The following is a 19672-nucleotide window of genomic DNA, read 5'->3' on the forward strand; positions in this document are numbered from 1 at the left end:
CGATGTAGGGCACGGCGCGGCGCGCCCGAGCCCCAGCGCCGCCACGGGAGCGGCCCCGCACGGCCGCGGGCGTCGGCTCAGCCCCCGCGGCGCCGTCTATGCCCGCACCGCGCTCCCGCCCCGCCGCCTTCCCCCATGCTGCGGCCCCGATTCGCTGGGCAGGGCCGCGGGGAAACAAACCGCCGCGCCGGGCGCTCCGGGCAGCCTGCGAGGGCGGCGGGTCTGAGATGAGATAAAGCCGGCGGCGGAGCGAGGAGCCCCCGCGGAGGAGGGGCGGCGGGGAGCGGGGGGGAGGTGGCGGCGGAGAGCGACGCGACCCCCGGCCGCCCGCGTGTCGTATGTTCAGGTCCAAACGCTCAGGGCTGGTGCGGCGACTTTGGAGGAGCCGCGTCATTCCGGACAGAGACGGCGGAGATGGGAGCACCAGGAGCGGTCACGACCTCGGAGCCACCGGCAGTTGCAAAACCCCGGAGAAAAACCCCTCGGCGGAGATCCGCGCGGTAGCGCGCAGTTTGCTCCGGGAGGCGGAGGAGCGGCGCGGCGGGGCGGCGGCGCCCCGCGGGGACCCCATGGCGGAGCGGCGCGGGGCCCGGCTCCGCACCCCGCCGCGGAGGGAGGGCGCCGAGGGGACGAGCCCGCGGCGGGCGGAGGAGAGAGACAGCCGCACGGTGACCTGCTGCCTCTTCAAGGAGCGGGAGCCCGGCGGCCCGCAGCCCCACGCTGCCGGCGGGGTCGCCCCCCCCAGCCCCGACGAGGCGACCGACGGCGGCTCCCCGGAGCGGCGGGGCCGGGAGGCGCGGTCGCGGCTGCTGCTGCTGGAGCAGGAGCTGAAGGCCGTCACCTACTCGCTGCTGAAGCGGCTGAAGGAGCGCTCGCTGGACAGTCTGCTGGAGGCGGTGGAGTCCCGCGGGGGCATGCCCGGCGGCTGCGTGCTGGTGGCCCGCACCGAGCTGCGTCTGGGGGGCCAGGCGGCTCCCCCCCACCTGCTTCTGGGCAAACTCTTCCGCTGGCCCGACCTGCAGCACCCCGCCGAGCTGAAGCCCCTCTGCGAGTGCCAGAGCTTCGGCGTCGCCGACGGACCCACCGTCTGCTGCAACCCCTACCACTTCAGCCGCCTCTGTGGGCCAGGTGAGGAGCGGGCCGGTGGGGGGAGAGCTCGGTGTCGGGGTCTTTTCCCCCTCCCCCCGATTTAGGGGTTTGGGGCTTCTTATTTGAACCCTCTCTGGCAGCGGCAGGGATGCCCGGCCGGGATGCGCCTGGCCCGGGGTCTGCCTGGCCCGGGATCTGCCCCCGGGGCCGGCATCTCCCCCCCCAAGACAAGAGCCGTTCTCAGTTGTGCTTAAAAGCCTTTTTATTTTTTTTCCCCTTCCCGCGGAGGTCCCCCTGCTATTTAGGTGCAGAAGGGGCGATAATATGCAGTTTGCATACTGCTGGCGCCAGCCTGGCTCGCTGTTTATCGGAGCGGCCGGGGAGCCGGGCAATTACCGCCGCCGCTTAAAGCCGCAGGGCCCCGCCAGGAGGGGCGGGGGGGATGTCCCAGCCACGGGGGAACGCCGGACACGCGTGGAACCGGGGGGTGCTGCAGCTCATGCATTTCTCTCTCTTGCTCTCTTTTTGTTGTGGGCAGAGGGATCCTGGAGGACACCCACCTCCTGCTGACGGTCCCTTTCTTGGCAAGAACTTTTGATGTTTTTTTCTTTTTTTTTTTCATTTATTTTGCAATCCGGGATCCTGCCTCACTTTGCATCACTTCTTTGAAAGAAACTTCTATGCTAGGCGTACTTCCCCCAAAGATTGCTAGAGGCTGGAAGCAGCCTTCTTTTTTTGTTTCAGTTGGAGTAGATGTGCGTTTGCAGGAACTGTGCATTTATTTCAGAAACGGGCAAAGTTTCCCAGTTGCTTTCCTGCAGCCGTGGTTGTTTTCCCAGGGGTGTGTGGCTGCAAGCCCTGTGCAGGGAGTAGTGGAGAGCAGAGCTTTTATCGGGTGTTTCCTTATCATTTTGATAGTGCCAGGGCCCCACCCGCTCCAAACGGGCACTGGGGACGGCGGCAGGAGCCCAGGAAAGGCCTTGATGCCCCTTTCCACAGATATTTCCCTGACTCCCTGCAGAGACCATCCGCGTTTGTGTTTGTCACCCACTTTACTGTGGGGCGGCGTAGCTGAGTGGTGCGCTGAAGGAGGCCCTGTGGTGGCAGGTCTGGCTCTAGCGTGGGACCAGCCCACTGTGCGTGGCGCAGGTTGGGCCATTACATCCACATTGGGATGTTTGCACCATTATTTTTTGAGACTGGTAAGCAGCTTGTGAGAAGAGCATCTTGCTGCTGGGCAGCTTGCTCAGTCAGGGGAGATGAGGAGCCTTTTCTTAGGGGAGATGAGGAGCCTTTTTTCGGCAGCAATAAATGACTACAGGCCACCCCAGAGCCATCACACAGGGCATGCTGAAGTTGTTCTTCATGAACTAATGTGAGTTGAGCTGCAGTTGTTGAGCTGAGTGCTTTGCCTTCGAGTCTGTGTGTGAGCAGAGGAGCGCACCTTTGTTTTGGTAGTCCGAGGTCAACGTGATGCTGTTGGCTTCTTGGGACAATTTCTTACAGAAGTCAGTGTCTGCTCAGTGCTGCTGCCATGACAGAGCTGCACATACCTCAGTCTTAGCACGGTATAATTCAAGAAGTGTGTCACTGCTATAATTCAGAAGGAAAAAAACTCTCTAGCCAGTGCACGAAGATAATGGGAGACCTTTGTCAGCCTTTCACATGCTCTTGACTCTTTCAAGCAGAGAAAGTGCCAGTTAGGTGACCTGATTCAGCAAAGCACTTCTAAGAACTTGGTTAACTTTAGGCGCGTGACTGCTGATGTGCTGCTGCTTAAAGCTGAGTGGGAGCTTTGCGGGATCAAGGTTGGGCTGAGCGGGATCACAGGGGCCTCTGCTCATGTGCCAAGGGCTTCACTGGGATGGATCCAAGTCGCTTTGGTGGCTTTGTTGGCTGAAGCCAGCCTGGCCCCTGTCTTCATGTCCCAGGAAAAGTGTCTTTTCATCACTTGGCACCCTTCTTCAGTCCTTGTCACATATTTGGGAGGCTCCTGTGAAGTCCAAGTGTGTGCTTGAGCCCTGGGTGGAGGGTTGTCTCCCAACACAGATGATGGAAACATCGTTCTTTGGGAAGAACAGGCCATTTTGTGTGGTTTGGGTCACAGGTGCCCAGGCAGGGATTTGGGGTGGGGCTGTAGGGGAGAACTGCAGCAGTTTTGGCAGTAAAGCCCACTTGGAAAGGTCAAGGTGGAACCACCATTCTTCACAGATTTGGAAAACTCTAGTTGCTCCCAAGTGGGTTTTCTTCCACTGTGTGTTTATAACCTTGCAGGAGTTCCCACCCTGAAATAGAAAACCTGAGGATTTCATTGATAAACTGAACACAGCACTAACATAAAGTTTTGGTTTTGCAGAGTCTCCACCACCTCCCTACTCTCGGCTGTCTCCTAATGATGAGCAAAAGCCACTGGGTACGTGTTTTGAGTCTCTTGATCTCCCGGCAGCTCTGTTGCGTGGTGCGGTCCTGGTGCTGGTTCTGAGACATCCCGACATGGCACATCAGGCAAAAGCCAGCAAGTCAGGATTTTATGGCTGCTCGTTATTTCTGAGCAATCATCAGCTGACGGGTTTTAAGAAGTAAATGGATGTCAGTTTATCATACCAAATTACGGTGTAGACACATGCATATTTTCCAAAATAATATGAAGCGCTATTTTTAATGAAGGCGTAATGAAAGGTTACCAGACGTCATGTTTTGTCTGTGTGTCTAATCTGCGGGATGACAGAGAGGGGGGAGTGGGAGCTCCCGGGTCCCATTTCCATACAGCTCAGGCTGCGCAGCGCCGCGGAGCAACCAGCTATTACCCTTCCTCTGCTTATTAAAATGAGACGTGAACTCTTTGAAACTCAGCGCTGTGTAATTTCTGAATGGCGTTTCACTTTTCATGGTGAATCAGAAAAGCTTTTTTATAAAAAGGCTGGCAAAAGCGGCTTGGCAGTGTAGGCTGGGCATGGAGCGGAGTCTGCTGCAGAGCCTGGCGCAGGGCAGTCGGGGACCCTGGTCCTGTGTGATGCATGTTGGCTTGGAGATGTTTTGAATTGGTGTCACTGCATCCTGACTGTCCTTTCTGGGCATATTTTTTTCCTTTTTTTTTTTTTTAACTTTTTTGTCAGGTATGGTGAAAAAAAAATTGTCCCTCCCCATGTTCCCCCTTCCAAGTTAATTCCTTTTAGAAAATGCTTGTGCTGCAGGGAGAAATAATAGTGAGCGACACGTGACTTTATTAAAACAACAGCCAGGAGTTGAAATTTGCTTCACTGGCTTGTTTGATTGGAAAAATAATAGTTAATCTGTGAGCAAACAGTTGAGCACTTAATTAGAGGGGTGTAAGCAAGAGAGAATAACAAAGACTCTTAACTTGTTAAAACAAAGTTTCCTTCGCTTCAGCAAAGAGGAAGGAAGGAAGGAAGCAAGAATAAACAGCTTCAAGAATTTTAATGGTGATAATTAAGTATAGTAACTATGAATTGTTTAGAGGCTTAATGTAACTTTATCCAGTAAGCACCAGGTTCCTACTTGTTTGATCAACTCAACTGCAGTTATTTTTGTGGTCGAAGCAATTCAGACTTTGCATTTGCATGGTAGAGGTACAAAGTTAATCACTGCTTTCTGGACCAGTGGAGGGTTTTTCTCAGGGAGATGATGGGAAGCTTAAGAGCCACGGGTGCTCACATAGCACTTGCAAAGGCAGGAGGACTAAAAATACTTATTTTTTCTTTTTCTTTTTTTTCCCAGATCTATCAGATTCCACGTTGTCTTACACTGAAACAGAGGCTACAAATTCACCCAACATCACACCTGGAGACTTCTCAGGTTGGCAGATGTTTGCACCTTCCTGCACGTGTGGTGTGTGCCGTGGCTGGGGCAGGGATGCAGGGGGAGGCGGGGGCTTGTGGTGCTGCTCTTCATTTATACTCGTGGTGTGAAGAGAGAAGAAAAAAAGAGCAGCTACTTGAGTAGATTGTTCAGAGATGTCTGTGCTTCGCATGTTGTGATAAGATGCTGTTTGTGGGATGACCGTGCTGGAACAAATTGGGACATTTGGGAAGTGGCCACAGCACCACGTGTGTCCCCTGTGGAAGCTGCCTAGGCCTGGCTGGAGCCACGGGCTCATAGGCTGGCGTGGGGCTGGGTTTTACGCCGTCACCCTTTTTGTGGCAGGAGTGATGAGGCTGTTTCAAATGATGCTGCTTTGTGGTGGTTCTTGCTGAGTTCGTCCAGCTTGTGTTACCTGTTAGGTCCTGGCCCTGCGGTGCAAACTCGACTTTCATGAGCTGAGCTCCCAGCTACGATGCCATTGAAGCTCCTGAACAAAGCTCAGTGTAATTAGGCCCTGTTTTTTACTCTGCCCCACCCCTGCAACCTTTCATTCATTTAATGGTTCTCTGTGAGGCCTGAGGCGGTTTTACCTGTAAGAAGGGAGAGAGTTGGGGTCTTCATTTGGTGGCATTGGGCCTTGGCTACAGTGATGGTGTCACATCTTCCCTCTCAGGTGTCTCCTGGCTGACTGCATGAGGGGCAGCAGGGACCCGTCTGTAGGACCAGGTTTAATTTTTGTGTAAGAAATTACCTCGTTAATGACCAGAGAGATGATGAACGTAGATAAACCCTCATCCTGGTGAGGTCCCATGTGCTTCGTTGTGATGGAGTGGGATTTGGGGACCTCAGTGCTGAGCTGCTGGGTTCACTGAGCACATGGACGTGGTGGTGGTGGAGGGGACCCTCGGGTACTGCTCCATTAGCCACGGTCTTTCTCTTCTCATTCTCCACCTGCAAGACTTTGTGGCCAGTTTGGTGAGACCCGTGACCTCCTCGGGATGTTCAAGCCCATCCTGACTCCGCAACGCTTTAAAGAGCCTTTAAACAGTCCAGCACCGCAGTGTTGTGGCGTGATGATGCATTTCTCCCTGGGGTTTTCCCTTCTCCTTTCAGGTTCTCCTGCCACGGGTCGTTTTTGCCGCGGCATTGCCGAATCCAGCCCGCCTTGCTTTTGTTGTGCTGCCAAGTGTCCGTAGCAGGGGACGATTGATAGCCAGGAGTTGGGTTGTTAGGGGTTGTGCTATAATAAATATGTGCTTGCAATTCCTAACAAGCATTCCTTTGGCTGGATACACGTCTGTAAAGCTCCCCATGCCCATGGCTTTTATTGTAACTTGATAATTGCCATTAATTATAGCAGCTGAGTTTGAAAACCGGGGTTCTTAAGGATGTAATGTTTTAGCTTCTCTCACAGCAAAGTCCTTTATGGCACATCTGGTAGATTTTCTGGAAGAGAAGCGAGACTTGAACTTTTACTTGAACAATATAATGATAACATGTGACTGAGATTGCACTGAAATCAGATACCTCCTCTCCCCCTGTGTAGTTTCCAATGGTGTAACTTTTAATAAGAGTCTGGGGCTATGTGATTTATTTTTCCCCAGTGCTCATGATTGCTGAAAGAGGATAAGAGCTTTACTGAAGTTAACCCATACTTGTCATCACAGGGAAGTAAAAGGAAAAAAGCCACTTAGAGTCTAGTCTATCTGCCGTATTTCAGTTTGTTTATTCTCTATTTCAACTAATGTAGTAGGTCTGCTTGAAATGTAGACCTGTGTAAATTATATACGAAGCACGTGGTCTTCCCTGCCTTTTCTTGTGCATTTAACTCACGTTCCAAAAATAAGTACATTTTGGATCTAGCGTCAAGCCACGACTATTTATTCCTTCGGCTTTGATCATCAAAAAGGCTTTTCCTACTAAAACCACAAAATTCAATTTTGGATAACAAAGAGAACCATTCTTCTACTGTTACTCGTTTGCTTGATGAACTTTTAAACAGGAAGTTCTAGCATGAAGTCAAAAGATCATCTCTGTCATAGATGTAAATTTAAAACGAACAAAACCCCACAACCCTTCTTTTTGAAGTAGACCTTTTCATGGCTATAACACTGTTCTTAAAAACAAAAATAAGTCTTCAATGAATAAATAGGCTCGCTATAAAATTCAGAGTAACAGTCAATGCAAACTGGAAACAGCAGTTGTGAGCAGCAGTGTGGATGTGACCTTCTGTGTCATGAGCTGGATCGATGGATGAGACCCCTGGGGCCTCTTCTGAGGTTCAGAGCATTTGGGGCATGAAGTGGTGTGTCCAAGGATCTGTGTCCAGCCACAGCATTCCCCTTGGGTTGGAGATGCTTCTGGTTCTCAATGAGGTGCAAAGGCTTGGGAAGGTATGGGTTGGTGGGAAGAGGCTCTTGGAGGTGTTTGATCCTGAAGTTCCCATCTTCTGAGCTCAAGCAGTGTCACGCTTGGGTTTGAAGGTGCATGAAGAAAGGCTCCATCTTTTGCTCATTAGATTTATTTCTGCAGCCATGTGTGTCTGGGGAGCAGAGGTGAGGAAAACCTGCTGCTTTGGGAGTTGGTGGCTCCCCTGGCCAGGGCTGTGCCCGTCCCTGGGTGCCGCCAAAGCCTTGGCTGCTATTGGTGTCCCCGCGGCTCCCCTGGCCGGAGCTGGGGAAATACCAGGGAAAGGGCAAAATCCAGCAAGGCAGGAACAAAAGCTCAGCCTCGTGACTCATAATTGGTGGAACATTTGTAGTAATTTTTTTTTTTCCCTTCCCCTCAGACTTGGCTCCTCCAGCACATGCCAAGAAGCTGCTGTACCCGTTAGACTTGCCAGGCATGTAGAGGGCTGCGCTGCGGGAACTGGTTCAGTACGGTGGGGACGTGCTGGAGCAGATGTTGTGGGCCGTGGGCTTTCGGATTCCCTTCTCCTATATCCCACAGGGCTATCCCTCAGCTTCCCTGGGAAGGACCTTCTCTTAAAGACCAGGAAATAACCCCACTCCTCAGTGCTCCCTTTGCACAACATGCTGCGTCTGTTTGTATTTCTGGCTAAAAAAGCTCCATCAATTTCTACAAGTAGCAATCAGTTTTTTCATTAGTGATGGGATTAAATTCTGGAGGTCCTAAGGAGGGAGAAGAGTTGAGCTCCAGTAGGAAATCAAAAGGTGGTGGTGCTGCTCAGGAGCCTCCCGCAGGTCCCCCTGCTGACTTGACCATCGCTCGTGGCCGCTGTGGGTCTGAGGCAACTTGTCCGTCCTCTAGAGAGTGCAGAAATGTTGGGGCATTTTTTTTCTCTAAGGAATAATAAAGAAGGAGGAGTAATTAGCTGTAGGATCAGTGATGGGTGCAACTCACTGCCACCTCGCAGCAAAGTTCCCAGTTGCAGTGTGGAGGTCCCACACTTGCTGAGTGTCTGCTCTGAAGATACTTGAAGACGATGTCTGCAGCAGTCAGTGCCAAGCTCTTACGACAGCTATTTTTCCTCAAAATGAGCCACTCATCGCTAGAGCCTGTCTCATGTGTCCCTACATGCCTACTCATTACTCCATGCTTAATCAGGAGTCATACCAGTGTTTGCACGGAAAGTTTTATTGTTCGTATGGAAATGCCTTTGTGAACCGACGTGACCCATGGGGCTCGGGCCCTGTGTGTGGCAGGATTTTTCGGAGGGAACGGGCTTCTTGCCGAGCGTGGATATCCATGTCCAACCCGCCTCCCTTTAGTTCTGCACCCGATCCCCTGCCATTGTGCCCCGAGTCGGGGGATGCTCAGCCCTGGGTGGGTGCAGGAGAAATGAGGATGGTTTGGTGCTGAGTGATGCACCTGAGCAGAGAAAGGAGGAGAAATGAGTGTTACCAGGGGAGAAGTAAGAGCTGAGAATGGGAGAAGGGCAGGAGGGGAGTGGGGACAGCAGTGGGGTTTGTACCAGCAGTGAGAGCCTTTGCAGGAGGCCAGAAGAAGAGATGCTGCTGTAGATTCTTCCAAAAATACTTTTATTTTATTTTTTTTAGACTTTGCAGTCAATTCACTTCCCATGTGCTAGTTCAAGAGTTTCAGCTCTGGTGAACTCATTTCTAGCTGGGTATGTGCATTTGAAAGAAGGAGTTGTGAGTCGGTGGTCTGTTGGAGGAGTGATCAGTTCCTCTCTGGAGTGGTGGGGACCTGTACCCAAAAGTGGCTGCACACATGTGGGTCTGCTCCGAGCAGCTGTGCTGAAGTCTAGAAGGTGATGGGTTCCATGCAGAGTTGAGCTTTGCTCAGTGATTTATTCTGTGTTAGCCTCTCTAAAGTTGGTGGAGGATAATAGTGAATTAATAAAGACAGGAGAAACAGACACTGAATGGGCTGGAGCTTATTTAAATTATTTAAGATTTTTTTCTGAGGCCTGGGAAAGTGGAGAAGTTGCTTGCAGGGCAATGGTGGGACTGGGGGTGTTGGATTTGAAGAGGAGAGTCCTCGTACCCTGAAGGGAGGAGGAAGGAGGGAGCGTGTCTGTCCATCCCAGCTGATGATTCAGCCCAGCCGAACTGATGCCACAGCTCCAAAGCGAGAGCTGGAGGGTTTTTTTTCTGCTTCCAGCAATATTTAGGCTGAGCTTCAGGAAGCATATTTTAAAACCCACTGAATGGAGAAAGTGAACATCTCTCTTCCTCTCCCCCTAGAAATAACAGGCTGCAAGGATTTATGCTAACAAGGAAGTTTATGAAGATCCTGTGTGTTAGGAGTAGGAAAAAAAAGCCTATAAATATGTAAGGCGGATATGTGTGGAAACTGGGCAAACATTGCTCTTTCCAGACTCGAGGAGAGATTGTGAAATTACCTGTTAATAGGGAAAAAAAAAAAAAAGAAAGATATTTTTCTCATTATTAGGGTGGCAATTTCTTCTGGTAGTGAGAAGTTGGTTTTGCACTTTCTGGTGCTCTCCTCTGGCTTTGGTGTGTCTCGCGGCGCCGGGTCGGGGTGGCAGTGCCGGGGCTGCAGGATGGGCCTGACCAGCAGCACCGTGGAGACTTTTCATCCTTTCTTCCCCCTCATCCTATTGCAAAAACATAAATCCCTTTAAAAAAAAAAAAAAGGCAGAGCATATCTGTGCATCCAGTTTAATCACAGACAGATGTTTATTTGGGCCAGTAATGGTTTTGCTTTCCTTTTTCTTTCATATTTAAGTTCGCTGGCGTGTCTTACTCTGCATGGTCTATAACGATCAGGGTTTGGCTAAAAACTTTCCTTGTCGGAGGAGTGAGCTGGTTGCCAAGAGCTACTTCTTTGATGCAAAAAAATACATCCTGGAGGAGCTTTGTCAGATGTTTTTATATTAAACAGCTTTCCTCCACAGTTTCAGTTTGCCAATGGGAAATAAAGTGCATCTATTTTCCAGTGTACTTCAGGGAGGGATTCTTTGCTTGGTGTGAAGGTTTTTCCCACGTGGCCATGGACGGCCGTGAATGCTGGAATCCCTGTCGGAGAGCGTGACCACACAGCAGCATCCTTCCCAACAGTTGGGAGAACATCCAAAGAATAACCTGCCTTTGCTCTGGGTTTGCTTGATCGCAGTTTCTAGTCCTGCCTGGGGTTGACATCAAAGGCAGCTTTGCAAACTATGGGGTGAATCATGGAATTAATCCCCGAAAGGGAAGGTGGGAGACAGCGTCCCTGGGCTTTCAGCGCCTGTCGCTTTCAGAGAGACGCAGGTGTGCTCTTTTGTTCTACAGCAAATGTCTTTCTGGGTTGATGCTAAATCTACCAGGGTTGGTTTCTTTTTTTTTGCATTGTGTTTGTGCTTGCCACAGTGGGTGGCTCAAGTAGCAGCTCCTGGGGTTCAAAGGTTTTTTTCTTTGGAGCAGAAGGAAAATGGGAAACGATCGTTGATTCTGCAGCCGGGTGGGTTCCTCGTTGTGTCCAAAGCCTGTTGGTGTTAATGCTTCCTCCAGGAGCAATGTAACCCAGCAGAGAATACATCACTTGAGTAGATAATATGCAACTGAAGATGTTGTCCTGAGAATTGAGACTGAACAAATACACCCCTCACTTACCAATTGAAGAAAAAGCATCTCAGCTCAAGGCTGGGGAAGATATTCTGTGCACACATTTGTTTCTGCATTAAAACCCTGTAGGGCAGCTCACATTGGGCCATCAAACTCAACATCTGTGATGTTGAGATCTGCAGGAGCTTCCTCTTGTAGAGCTTGTGGATGACCACGCTTGGGTGACGATACAACTTTGTGTTGCCACCTGTACCCAGCATCCTGTTTGGAGAAGCAGGAGAGGTGCTGGTGACCCCATCCATACGGAGCATGGGCCTCCAGAAGGACGATGACATTTCAGCAGTGGCCATGCAGCTGTAGAAGAGTTTCTGAGGCATGCCACACCTGTTCATAAAAATATCGTACAAGTTATGAGCTCATACAACAAGCCTAATTCAGGGCTGAGCCAGTTTAGTAATGTGCGAGGACCCAGGGAGTCAGTGATTTCCCCAGTGTAGATGGGGTAGCTGTGGCAAGAGCTGTGAATCAAGTCAAAATCTCCCTGTTGCCATCCCTCGCTTCATGTCCAAGAACATCTTTCCTCTCTTATTATTACGATAGCTGATCCTACTGCTTCAACCCTCCAGCATTTAGGAAAGTGCAGACAATCAGAGCTGTCCTTAAGCCAGAAGAAAGAGTGGGGGGAAAAAGCAAAAGTGGCTGCCAGAGCCTTAGGACCATCCATCTGGAGTTACACAGGCTGCCTCTTGCGCAAGGGGTGGAAGAAGGTTGGTCTTGTCAATATCTGGTCCCGTGCCTAATGCAGGGATTAAAGCTGCTTTGCAAATGACACCTCTGCATTTGTGCGTGTGTACGCACAGATCCACAGCTCCAAAGGAGAACTTGCTGTGTGGGAGCCGGGCAGGATGATGCCCTGAAACGAAAGGTACCACGGATGTTATTTGGGAAGAAAATACACTGAATTTCTCAGTACATTTCTGCAGAGGAGGAGAGGGAGTTGCTCTTTTTCTCCCTTCCTTACCTGGAACTAGGATGGCTTTTCACAGCTACTTGGGATGTTTTCAGCCTAGAAGTTCTTGGAGTAATTACAACACCCAGATAAAATATGTTTTGTCTGTGGTTCATTGAGTAGTTATGATGTTTGGCCTCGAATCACAGAATAATCACACCCCTCACTTCTCCAAGCACCTAAGCATCACACTTAAAAAAAAAAAAAAGAAAAGGAACACTGGGAAGTAAGCAAGTTACTTAAAAGTAAATTAGTTTAATCTTTGTAGCCAAAACATTACATTCTTGCACCCTATTAGGAGTTGGATATGGCTTTCTAGGTAGTAAAAGTTCTTTTGATGTAACTCCGGTTGTGTCTTTTAAACAGTGTGTATCTGGTGGTACGTCTTTGTTTGAACTTTACTTTTTCTCTATGCCTGTGTTTTGCCTTTTAAATGGATTTGCTGAATACTGGACATAGTGTATTTATGACCTTTGAAAATGGTGAATGTTTTGAAGGAGGAATTTTGGCTTCTCACAGGGACCTGTAGAGAGAGGCTTGTATTCACAGTTACAGTAACAGATTTTTTTTTGTGGCACTTTGATGACTGAGAGGTGTTTATAGGCTTGATTCATAACTGAGTTACGAAGGTTTTCCACGGAAATAACTTATTAAATCTGTGGCGCTCACAGGAACGATTGAAGTCTGTAGATTTGCTATTCATCAAAGGCACCTCCTTTCCTGGACTCCGATACCTAACTCAGCATTTTAGCTCTTGGAGGATGCTCAGACCCAAAAGGGGTGTGTGGTGTGGGAGCCCGAGGTGGGTTTTAGTAAGAAAGAAAAAAAAAGTGCTCTAACACAAACTGGAAAGGAGAAGGAAGGAAAAAAAAAACCTTCAGAAAAAACATCCCCTGTCGTTTGGAGCTGCTGATGGTTAAACCTGGTTTTCTGGAACACTGCTTATTTGTGTGGATTTTACTTCGCTGCTCGACAGCTGAAAAGTACATCCCTTTACTGCTGCTGGCCGGGCTGCTGCCGGCTTTGAAGTGCCTCGAGCCCCTGGAACTGCGGGTTCGATTTACTGGCAAAGGAGACTCGGCTCTTTGTCCTTCCAAAGTGCCGGGGATCGGAGGGGATTAGGCTGTGGCTGCTGGGATTCGTGTCCGTCTGTCCTGCCGTGCCGGGGGCTCCGGGAGGGAGGAAAGGAACGTGCCGCCTCTCCAACCCATGCGGGGATTGAGGGCTTTGGTGGCGATCGAGGATGAGGAGGGACATCAGCTCCTCCAGGTCCCACTTTGCTCACGGGCCATTGGATTTGGATGGAGCTTGTCCCAGCAGCAGGCTGCACTCCCTCTCCCTCCTGTTTTGCACCTTTCTCTTGGTTGATTTCCCCCCAAAAGTGGGTGTTTAGCCTGGAAAAAAGCATCATTACAAGGGCTGAGTGCTTGGAGAGCGGAGGTCGATGAGAAGTTGTGCAGTGTACCCCCAGCACTGGGGTCTGGGCTTCGGATGCTGAGAACTGTTGAATTCATGGTTTGTTTTTTTTCCCCTCTTCTATAAGGGCAAAAGCATTTCACATGGAAATGCCTGTTGTGGCTGACTGCTTCCAGAGTTGCTAAACACTGACTTGAAATGGCCTTTGCAGCTCCATAGGCTGCAGCAGGGATTAAATGGTCTCCAGTGGTGAAGTGCTGGAGCACGTTGCTGCCACGCTGCCCCATTCCTGGAGACGCTTTTCCTTCTGTGAGAAGCTGAGTGTCGCTTTGGTTCATCATCCTGGGCTTTGCTTATGGGAAAATACCAGCAGCATCAGAGGATATAGGTGTAATTAAAACCAAAGCCCTGTTCCTGGTGGAGCATCTCCTTAATCAGCCTTTTTTCAGCCGTTTCAAGGCAAGCAGCTTGTGCTGGTGCTATGTGGTTTTTTCAATGCCCAGGGCATGGGGGTTGAGCCCATTTTTTGGGATACAGAGATGTCTTGTGTTGGGTGGCAGCATAGGGAAGCCAAACCATGGCTGGTGCTGAGCCACATCCATCCAGTGTTGTGTCCAGGATGTGCAGTAAGTGGTGATGGTGAATTAACTCTGACCAGACCTGAATTCCCTCGTACAATAAAACCTGTTCCTGCCTCTCCACGGAGATGCAGACTTTGGCTGGGAACAGACGGGCTGTGATGCTCCTCTGTGCTCTCAGCATTTTGCATTTCAGGTTATAAAAGCCTGTGCACGAAACCTGCCAAAAAGTCAAATTCCCAACAGTGCAAGAGAGAGGGATCAGTAGATAATTTGTTTTGTTCTTCGCAGCAGTTTTCTGTTCCTGGGGGAGCTGGAGGCCTTTCCTGATGGTTCAAGAGCCCCTTGCGGCGGAGCCCACGTGGTCCTGCCCTGCAGCATCCCCAGCCCTCCCCATCCCTCTCCAAGTGTGGTTCCCAGAGCAAACCCCAGACCAAAACCCTCCTCCCTCTCCAAACAGCAGTTCGTGCAAGTGCCCTTATGTCACATTCACTGTCCCAGCTGGATGCCGAAGCTCAGCTGGACCCATTGCAGCTTGGCCATCTCCCTGCCTGGGCTTTGAAGAGCTGTGCTGGTTGCTGCTTCCCCCTTCCTCGGCCTGCCTTTGGGTGTGATGGGTTTGGAGATGTTCCTCCTCCTAGGTGCTCTTTGTCAGCTGGGAGGACCAGGCTGCTCTTCCCTTGGCTGGTTTAGGGGCTGGAGGAGGAGTTGGAGGCTCCATCCTCCTGCAGGAGCAACTCCTGATGCAAGGAGGACCACGCCGTGGATAGCGGGACAGGATTACTTGCGCTGTGGAAGGGTCTGAGACACAACTGTATTGGTTTTATCTATGTATTCCATTAGCAGGAGCGAAATGCGCCAGCAGAAAGGCTATTTTTCAGCTCTTTCCATTTATTAAGGTCTCATTTGCTAAGATTTTTCCATTTGAGGAGCCAAAGAATGTTAAAGACTTTTAAAAAAATGCCAGCTGCTTTATGTTTTCACACATAGTGATGCAAACCACTGTTGTCTATTTAGTAGAGAAAAAAGCAGCAGTAACTGGAGGATTTGAAAAACAAAAGCAAAACCAAAAACATAGATAACCTGCACAGAGGTGTAGTGTTTGGGTGTCTGTTTGATGGGTGACGATAGTGTTGTGTTGTCTTTAGGTTTATTCCACCTGTCTCCATAGGATCCTAGGGGCATGGACGTGCTGTTCGGAGCGTATCACTTTTCTTTCCTTTATTTCCTTTTTTTTTTTCTCTTTCCTTTTGGCTGTTAGAAAGCACGGCCTATTCTAGGGGCGAGTGCCTGGTGCTGTGCTCAGACAACGGTCTGTTTGTGAGATCCTGCGCCAGCAAAATGTGAGTTTGTCCACTTGGAAGAATGAGGCGGTTGATTCGTCTCCCCCCACGGAAAGGCTGTGGGGTCTCGGAGCATCCCTGCCTGTGCGGGGAAGGCAAACGTGGACACTGGCGCCTGGGAACTCCTATTTTTTTTTTCCCCTCTTCTTCTTAAAATCCAGAGAAGCCATAGCGTAACACAGCTTTTTGCAAAAAGAGAACTGTGGAATTACCCTGAGTAATTGCTCTGTGCTGCGGGGTTCTTTAGGGTCCAACGCTTGGAAGAGGGAAACAAATGTGTTGGGAAGGGTCTTTACACTAAGTCTAAGCAATAAGCAAAGTATATGGGAAGTGCTGCACTAAGTGTTAAAGACATTTTGAAATATCACACAGAGATAAGTGATGCTGGGGGAGATGGTGCTGGTACCTGTAGCATCCTCCTCATGGGCTTGACTTGCCTGATGCTGTTCTCAGCTCATGTCCAGGAGCTGTTAAATGGGTCTGTGTTGTGTTGTACACTCTAATTTGGGGGTTTTGGTGGAGTAAAAAGTGTTGTGGCCCTCAGTGTTCGCAGGGAATATCGCTTTGGCTGTCTTTGCCCATCCAAAAAGAGGAGGTCGTGTCCATGGCAGGCACTGAGCCAAAATCAATGGGCAAAGCTGTGCCGAGTCTCACAGCTGGTAGTTGCCGGTAGTTATAAAAAGCTCAGGCTCCGAGATTAGATCTGGTTGGGTTTGTCTAGTGCAACTTGGCACATCTAGCCATGGAGAGAGAGCAGATAGAAAAACTGGGAGTTTAACGTCTCAGACCCAAACCATCCCTATAAATTGTGTCTGCAGCTGCCATTGAAGTCTCCAGCTATTTCTGCCACAGGGCTGATAATGGTAAAACTGGAGTCATGAGGTTTTGATTTTGGCCTGTTCAAAACCAGAGGACTCTTTCTAATAAGATTTTATGAAGTCTTGAGAACAAGATGTTCCAGTTCTGGGGGGAGGTGGATGCCTGGGTGCAGGAGCAGCCTTTCGTGAGGAGGCCAGGGCTTGTTTATCCCCAAGTGTCTCAGGAATTACTTTCTGAGATCTGCAAAGAAACCCAACAGAACAAAAAAAGCCCAACAAAACTTTATGAATCAACTGGGAAGCCAGTAAAAATTAGTAGTAACAACCTCATTTCAATAGAAATGGGTTTGTTGCTCTGCTGGCTGCCAACCATTTATGAGACTGGCTCGATGCCGGTGAGCAGGGTCCAGCTTGCTGCATCCTTCCACCCTCCTGCTGCTGGAAATAATTTGTGACTTAAAAAAAATAAATAACACTATTGTGGAGCTTGTTTTATAGTTGGGGCCTGAGTTGGGCAAGGGTGACAGCTCTAGCTAGCTCCAGAGTTTGCGAAAACCTGGTTGGGGGCTTTATCCTCTGTCTCGGGTGGGTTTCTGCTGGGTTTCCATGGATGGGGGCGCTGGATGGGTGTTGCATTCACAGTGCATTTGATCTGGGGCACCAATCCACTGGGCTGCTCTGATTCTGCGTCCCCATCACAGAAGGGGATGGGTCTGGCTCTTACTCCATCATTCAGTCCCCATCCTCCTGGTTCAGCCAAAGCCATCGGTGGTGTGTGTTTCTGTGGGACGGGGTGATCCTGGGATGTGGGGTGGGCAAGAGGAGACTCCCAGGCTATTTTATGTCCCTCGGCGAGCTGGTGATACACTATGTGCTTTTCCTTCCAAGCCTGTGCTCATGTTGGGGACATCCTGGCCTCACCAAACCCCAAAATTGTTTCCTAGTGAGCCAGGTGGTGGCTCATTTGGAGGACCAGGCCCCAGAACAAGCCCTTTTCTGATTTGACCCGTCTTTAAATATAGTGGGAAGTTCCCATTGCGGGAATCCATCTGACTTTTCCATTTGTTCTGGGTTTTATTTCAACGTTTGCACAGAGGGCTGGTCTGTGCTGGAAGGGGGTGGGTGTCCATGCCACCCGTCTGCCACCTCTGTGCCCAGTGTTGGGGATGGTTGGCATGAGCATGGAGGGGGGCAGTTCTTTGCACCCCATTGGCAGCACATCTTCTCTTAGCCGAGCTGATTCATACCCAGTCTCAAAAGATTTACGTCCACCTCCTGGAAAAAAGGAGCAAACCAGTTCCTGGGAGGCAGTGGGACACTCTGCTAAAGCCACTCGCGTGTCACTGTGGAAACTTCCACCCCAGAGGAGAGCAAGGAAATGCCTTTGCAAGTACAAAGTAAGGTAAAGATCCTATGTGCATGGTGAGTTGCTCTTCCCCCCATTGTTAAGCTATTTTAATGAAAGGGAAATGTCAGCAAAAGTATGTTTTTAAAAAAAAGTCACTGGCGCATCACTAGTTCTAGAATGGGAGTGCTCTGGGAAGCTTCTTTGCCGCTGAAATGAGAAAATTAGAGTCGTTTTTTTATTTCCAGGTAATTATGGCCGCATATTTTGAAATGTCTCTGGTCTTTTCCATGTTGAATCATTAATACGGACCTTTAGAACTGGATTGAATTCAGCTGTGCTTGAAAGGGTCGGTCATTTGAGACTTTTAACATTAAAGATCTTTGTAAATTAGTTTTGCTCTTGCCATGCTGAATTTGTTTGCGTAAAAAAAACCTCAGTGGATTTGGTACGTGTCTGTCTTTGAAGGGCTTTGCTTCAAAGGCTGCTTGCATTTGGTATTTTATAATCTCAGCTCCGCTGTCCGTGAAGCTCCACTGCTTCAGATAATGACTCCGCTAAAACCTGCAGGAAAGGGCATTTCGGTGTTTTGGAGGGTCACCAGTGTCTTACTTTGCTGCAGTGTTCACCATGGCTGCCGGGCTCACCTCCTCCCGGGGCTTTGGGTGGTTACAGCCGCCTTGGGTTTGGTCTCCGTGACTGATAAATGTTGTTCCCTCCCTGCCCCTTCCCCTTTGCTTTGGCTGCGGATGAAAGGAGCCCACGGGTGACCTGTCTGGTGTTTGGAGATTTAGAGACATTTGGTCCCATAAAATTCAACTGAGATCTTTGCAGTCAGAAGCCAATTGCAAGAGGTGCAGTTGGACCATAGCTATTTAAAAACAGGTAAACATTGAAAACAATATTGCGGAGTTTACCAGTTCTTGGCTCAAAATCTGTTTTTTCAAAGAATGATTTCATCTTGAAAGCCAAAATGCGAGGACCTGTCTAGTGTTTTGCATGTTTGTATCAGATCTGTCCCCATCCAGGTTTTTCCTGTGGGGCTAGAAACCTTTTCCCATCCACCCTGACAAATGCGTGCACATCCCAATGTGCTGCAAATTGTAATTGTTAGTTTTAAAATGCATAAGCAGCAGCCAAAACAAAAGAAAAGGTGCTAATGGAAGGGCTGTCGGCTCCCAAAGTCTTGGGCTGCGGGGGAGAGTTGCTTTCAGAGCCCGACACAAAACCAACAAAGGTTCAGGGGCACTGGGAGTGCGTTGTCCACATTAAGTGCAGAGGCTTCGTTCCCATGCTTTTGGGCTGAAGGGACTGCCCTGGCTGGATGTACGCGATCTGATCAATCAGGGTTTAAACGAGGACAAACTAGCCAACACCAGAACATTTCTGAGAGGCAGCAGATAATCCTGGATCAGCCACAGCTCAAATCGCTGTGGCTCCATTGCTGCCTTGCAGAAAACCTTGGTTTCTCCTCGCTTTCCCCCCTTTTCTCCCTCTCATTAAGATTTGTACACAATATTATTTTAATCCCCATACTCTCGCCCCTCCTTTTTCCTCTCCCCTTCCCTGCAGGCTCTCTTCCCCCCATGCAGGCACACAATGAGGAACAGCTGGCTCGCAAAGCCAGTTTCCCCTCGGAGGCAGGAGCAAGCTGCGCGCAGGGGCCGGGCGAGGGCCAAGCTGGCACCAGGGCTCAGCCCCTGCTTCTCCCTCAACCTCCAAAATGCTTGTTTTTCTCCCCTTTGAAACGCATGGTATTTTTACTCCTGAGGTTTGGGCTGACTCCTGAGCCGTCCCACGGCGGAGCGTCGCCTGGTTGCCTGTGCAGGCGGTGTGGATGCAGGACCGGGATGCAGGATGTGCTGTACGGCTTTCCAGCTCGCTGCCTTGGCTCGGCTGCCCCCAGCCATCGCAGCACAAGCTTGTTTTAATTAGAGGTTCGTTAAGACATGGTGCTTCTTTCTTTCTGAAGCTTTTCTGTGGGTCAGGCTAGCTTGGTGCAGATCCCTGAGTTTGAGAGCTTGTGCCGTGGTGAGCATGGGAATCCTTCGCTGGGATTTCAAGCCTTGTTTTCCACCCTGTTCAAACACCCAGGAAGGTCTTAGGCATTCGGAGGATGCTTTCAAGGCAGGCAAGCAAGTTGAGGATTTAATTGCAAGTGAAATAGGTTAAAGCATTAACAACTCACACCTCTCTGCTTCATTACGTACCAAAACACCTCATGACCACCCTTCAGTGCTCAGTTGGTGCAGGCAGCAC

The 19672-nt window shown here is 49.9% G+C and overlaps 1 protein-coding gene across 1 annotated transcript in view; it reads left to right on the forward strand.

Annotated features, from left to right (window-relative positions):
* Window positions 1-326: 326 nt before the first annotated feature.
* Window positions 327-19672, forward strand: part of SMAD6 (SMAD family member 6) — a 40417-nt gene continuing 21071 nt past the window's right edge. Inside the window, exons 1-3 of the mRNA XM_080351179.1 lie at window positions 327-1128; window positions 3446-3502; window positions 4828-4905. Of these exons, the coding sequence (XP_080207305.1) occupies window positions 339-1128; window positions 3446-3502; window positions 4828-4905 (925 nt within the window). The 5' untranslated portion in view covers window positions 327-338. The remainder of the gene's footprint in view (window positions 1129-3445; window positions 3503-4827; window positions 4906-19672) is intronic.

This window comes from Nesoenas mayeri (assembly GCF_963082525.1).
Source record: "Nesoenas mayeri genome assembly, chromosome: 11".
Classification (NCBI taxonomy): domain Eukaryota; kingdom Metazoa; phylum Chordata; class Aves; order Columbiformes; family Columbidae; genus Nesoenas; species Nesoenas mayeri.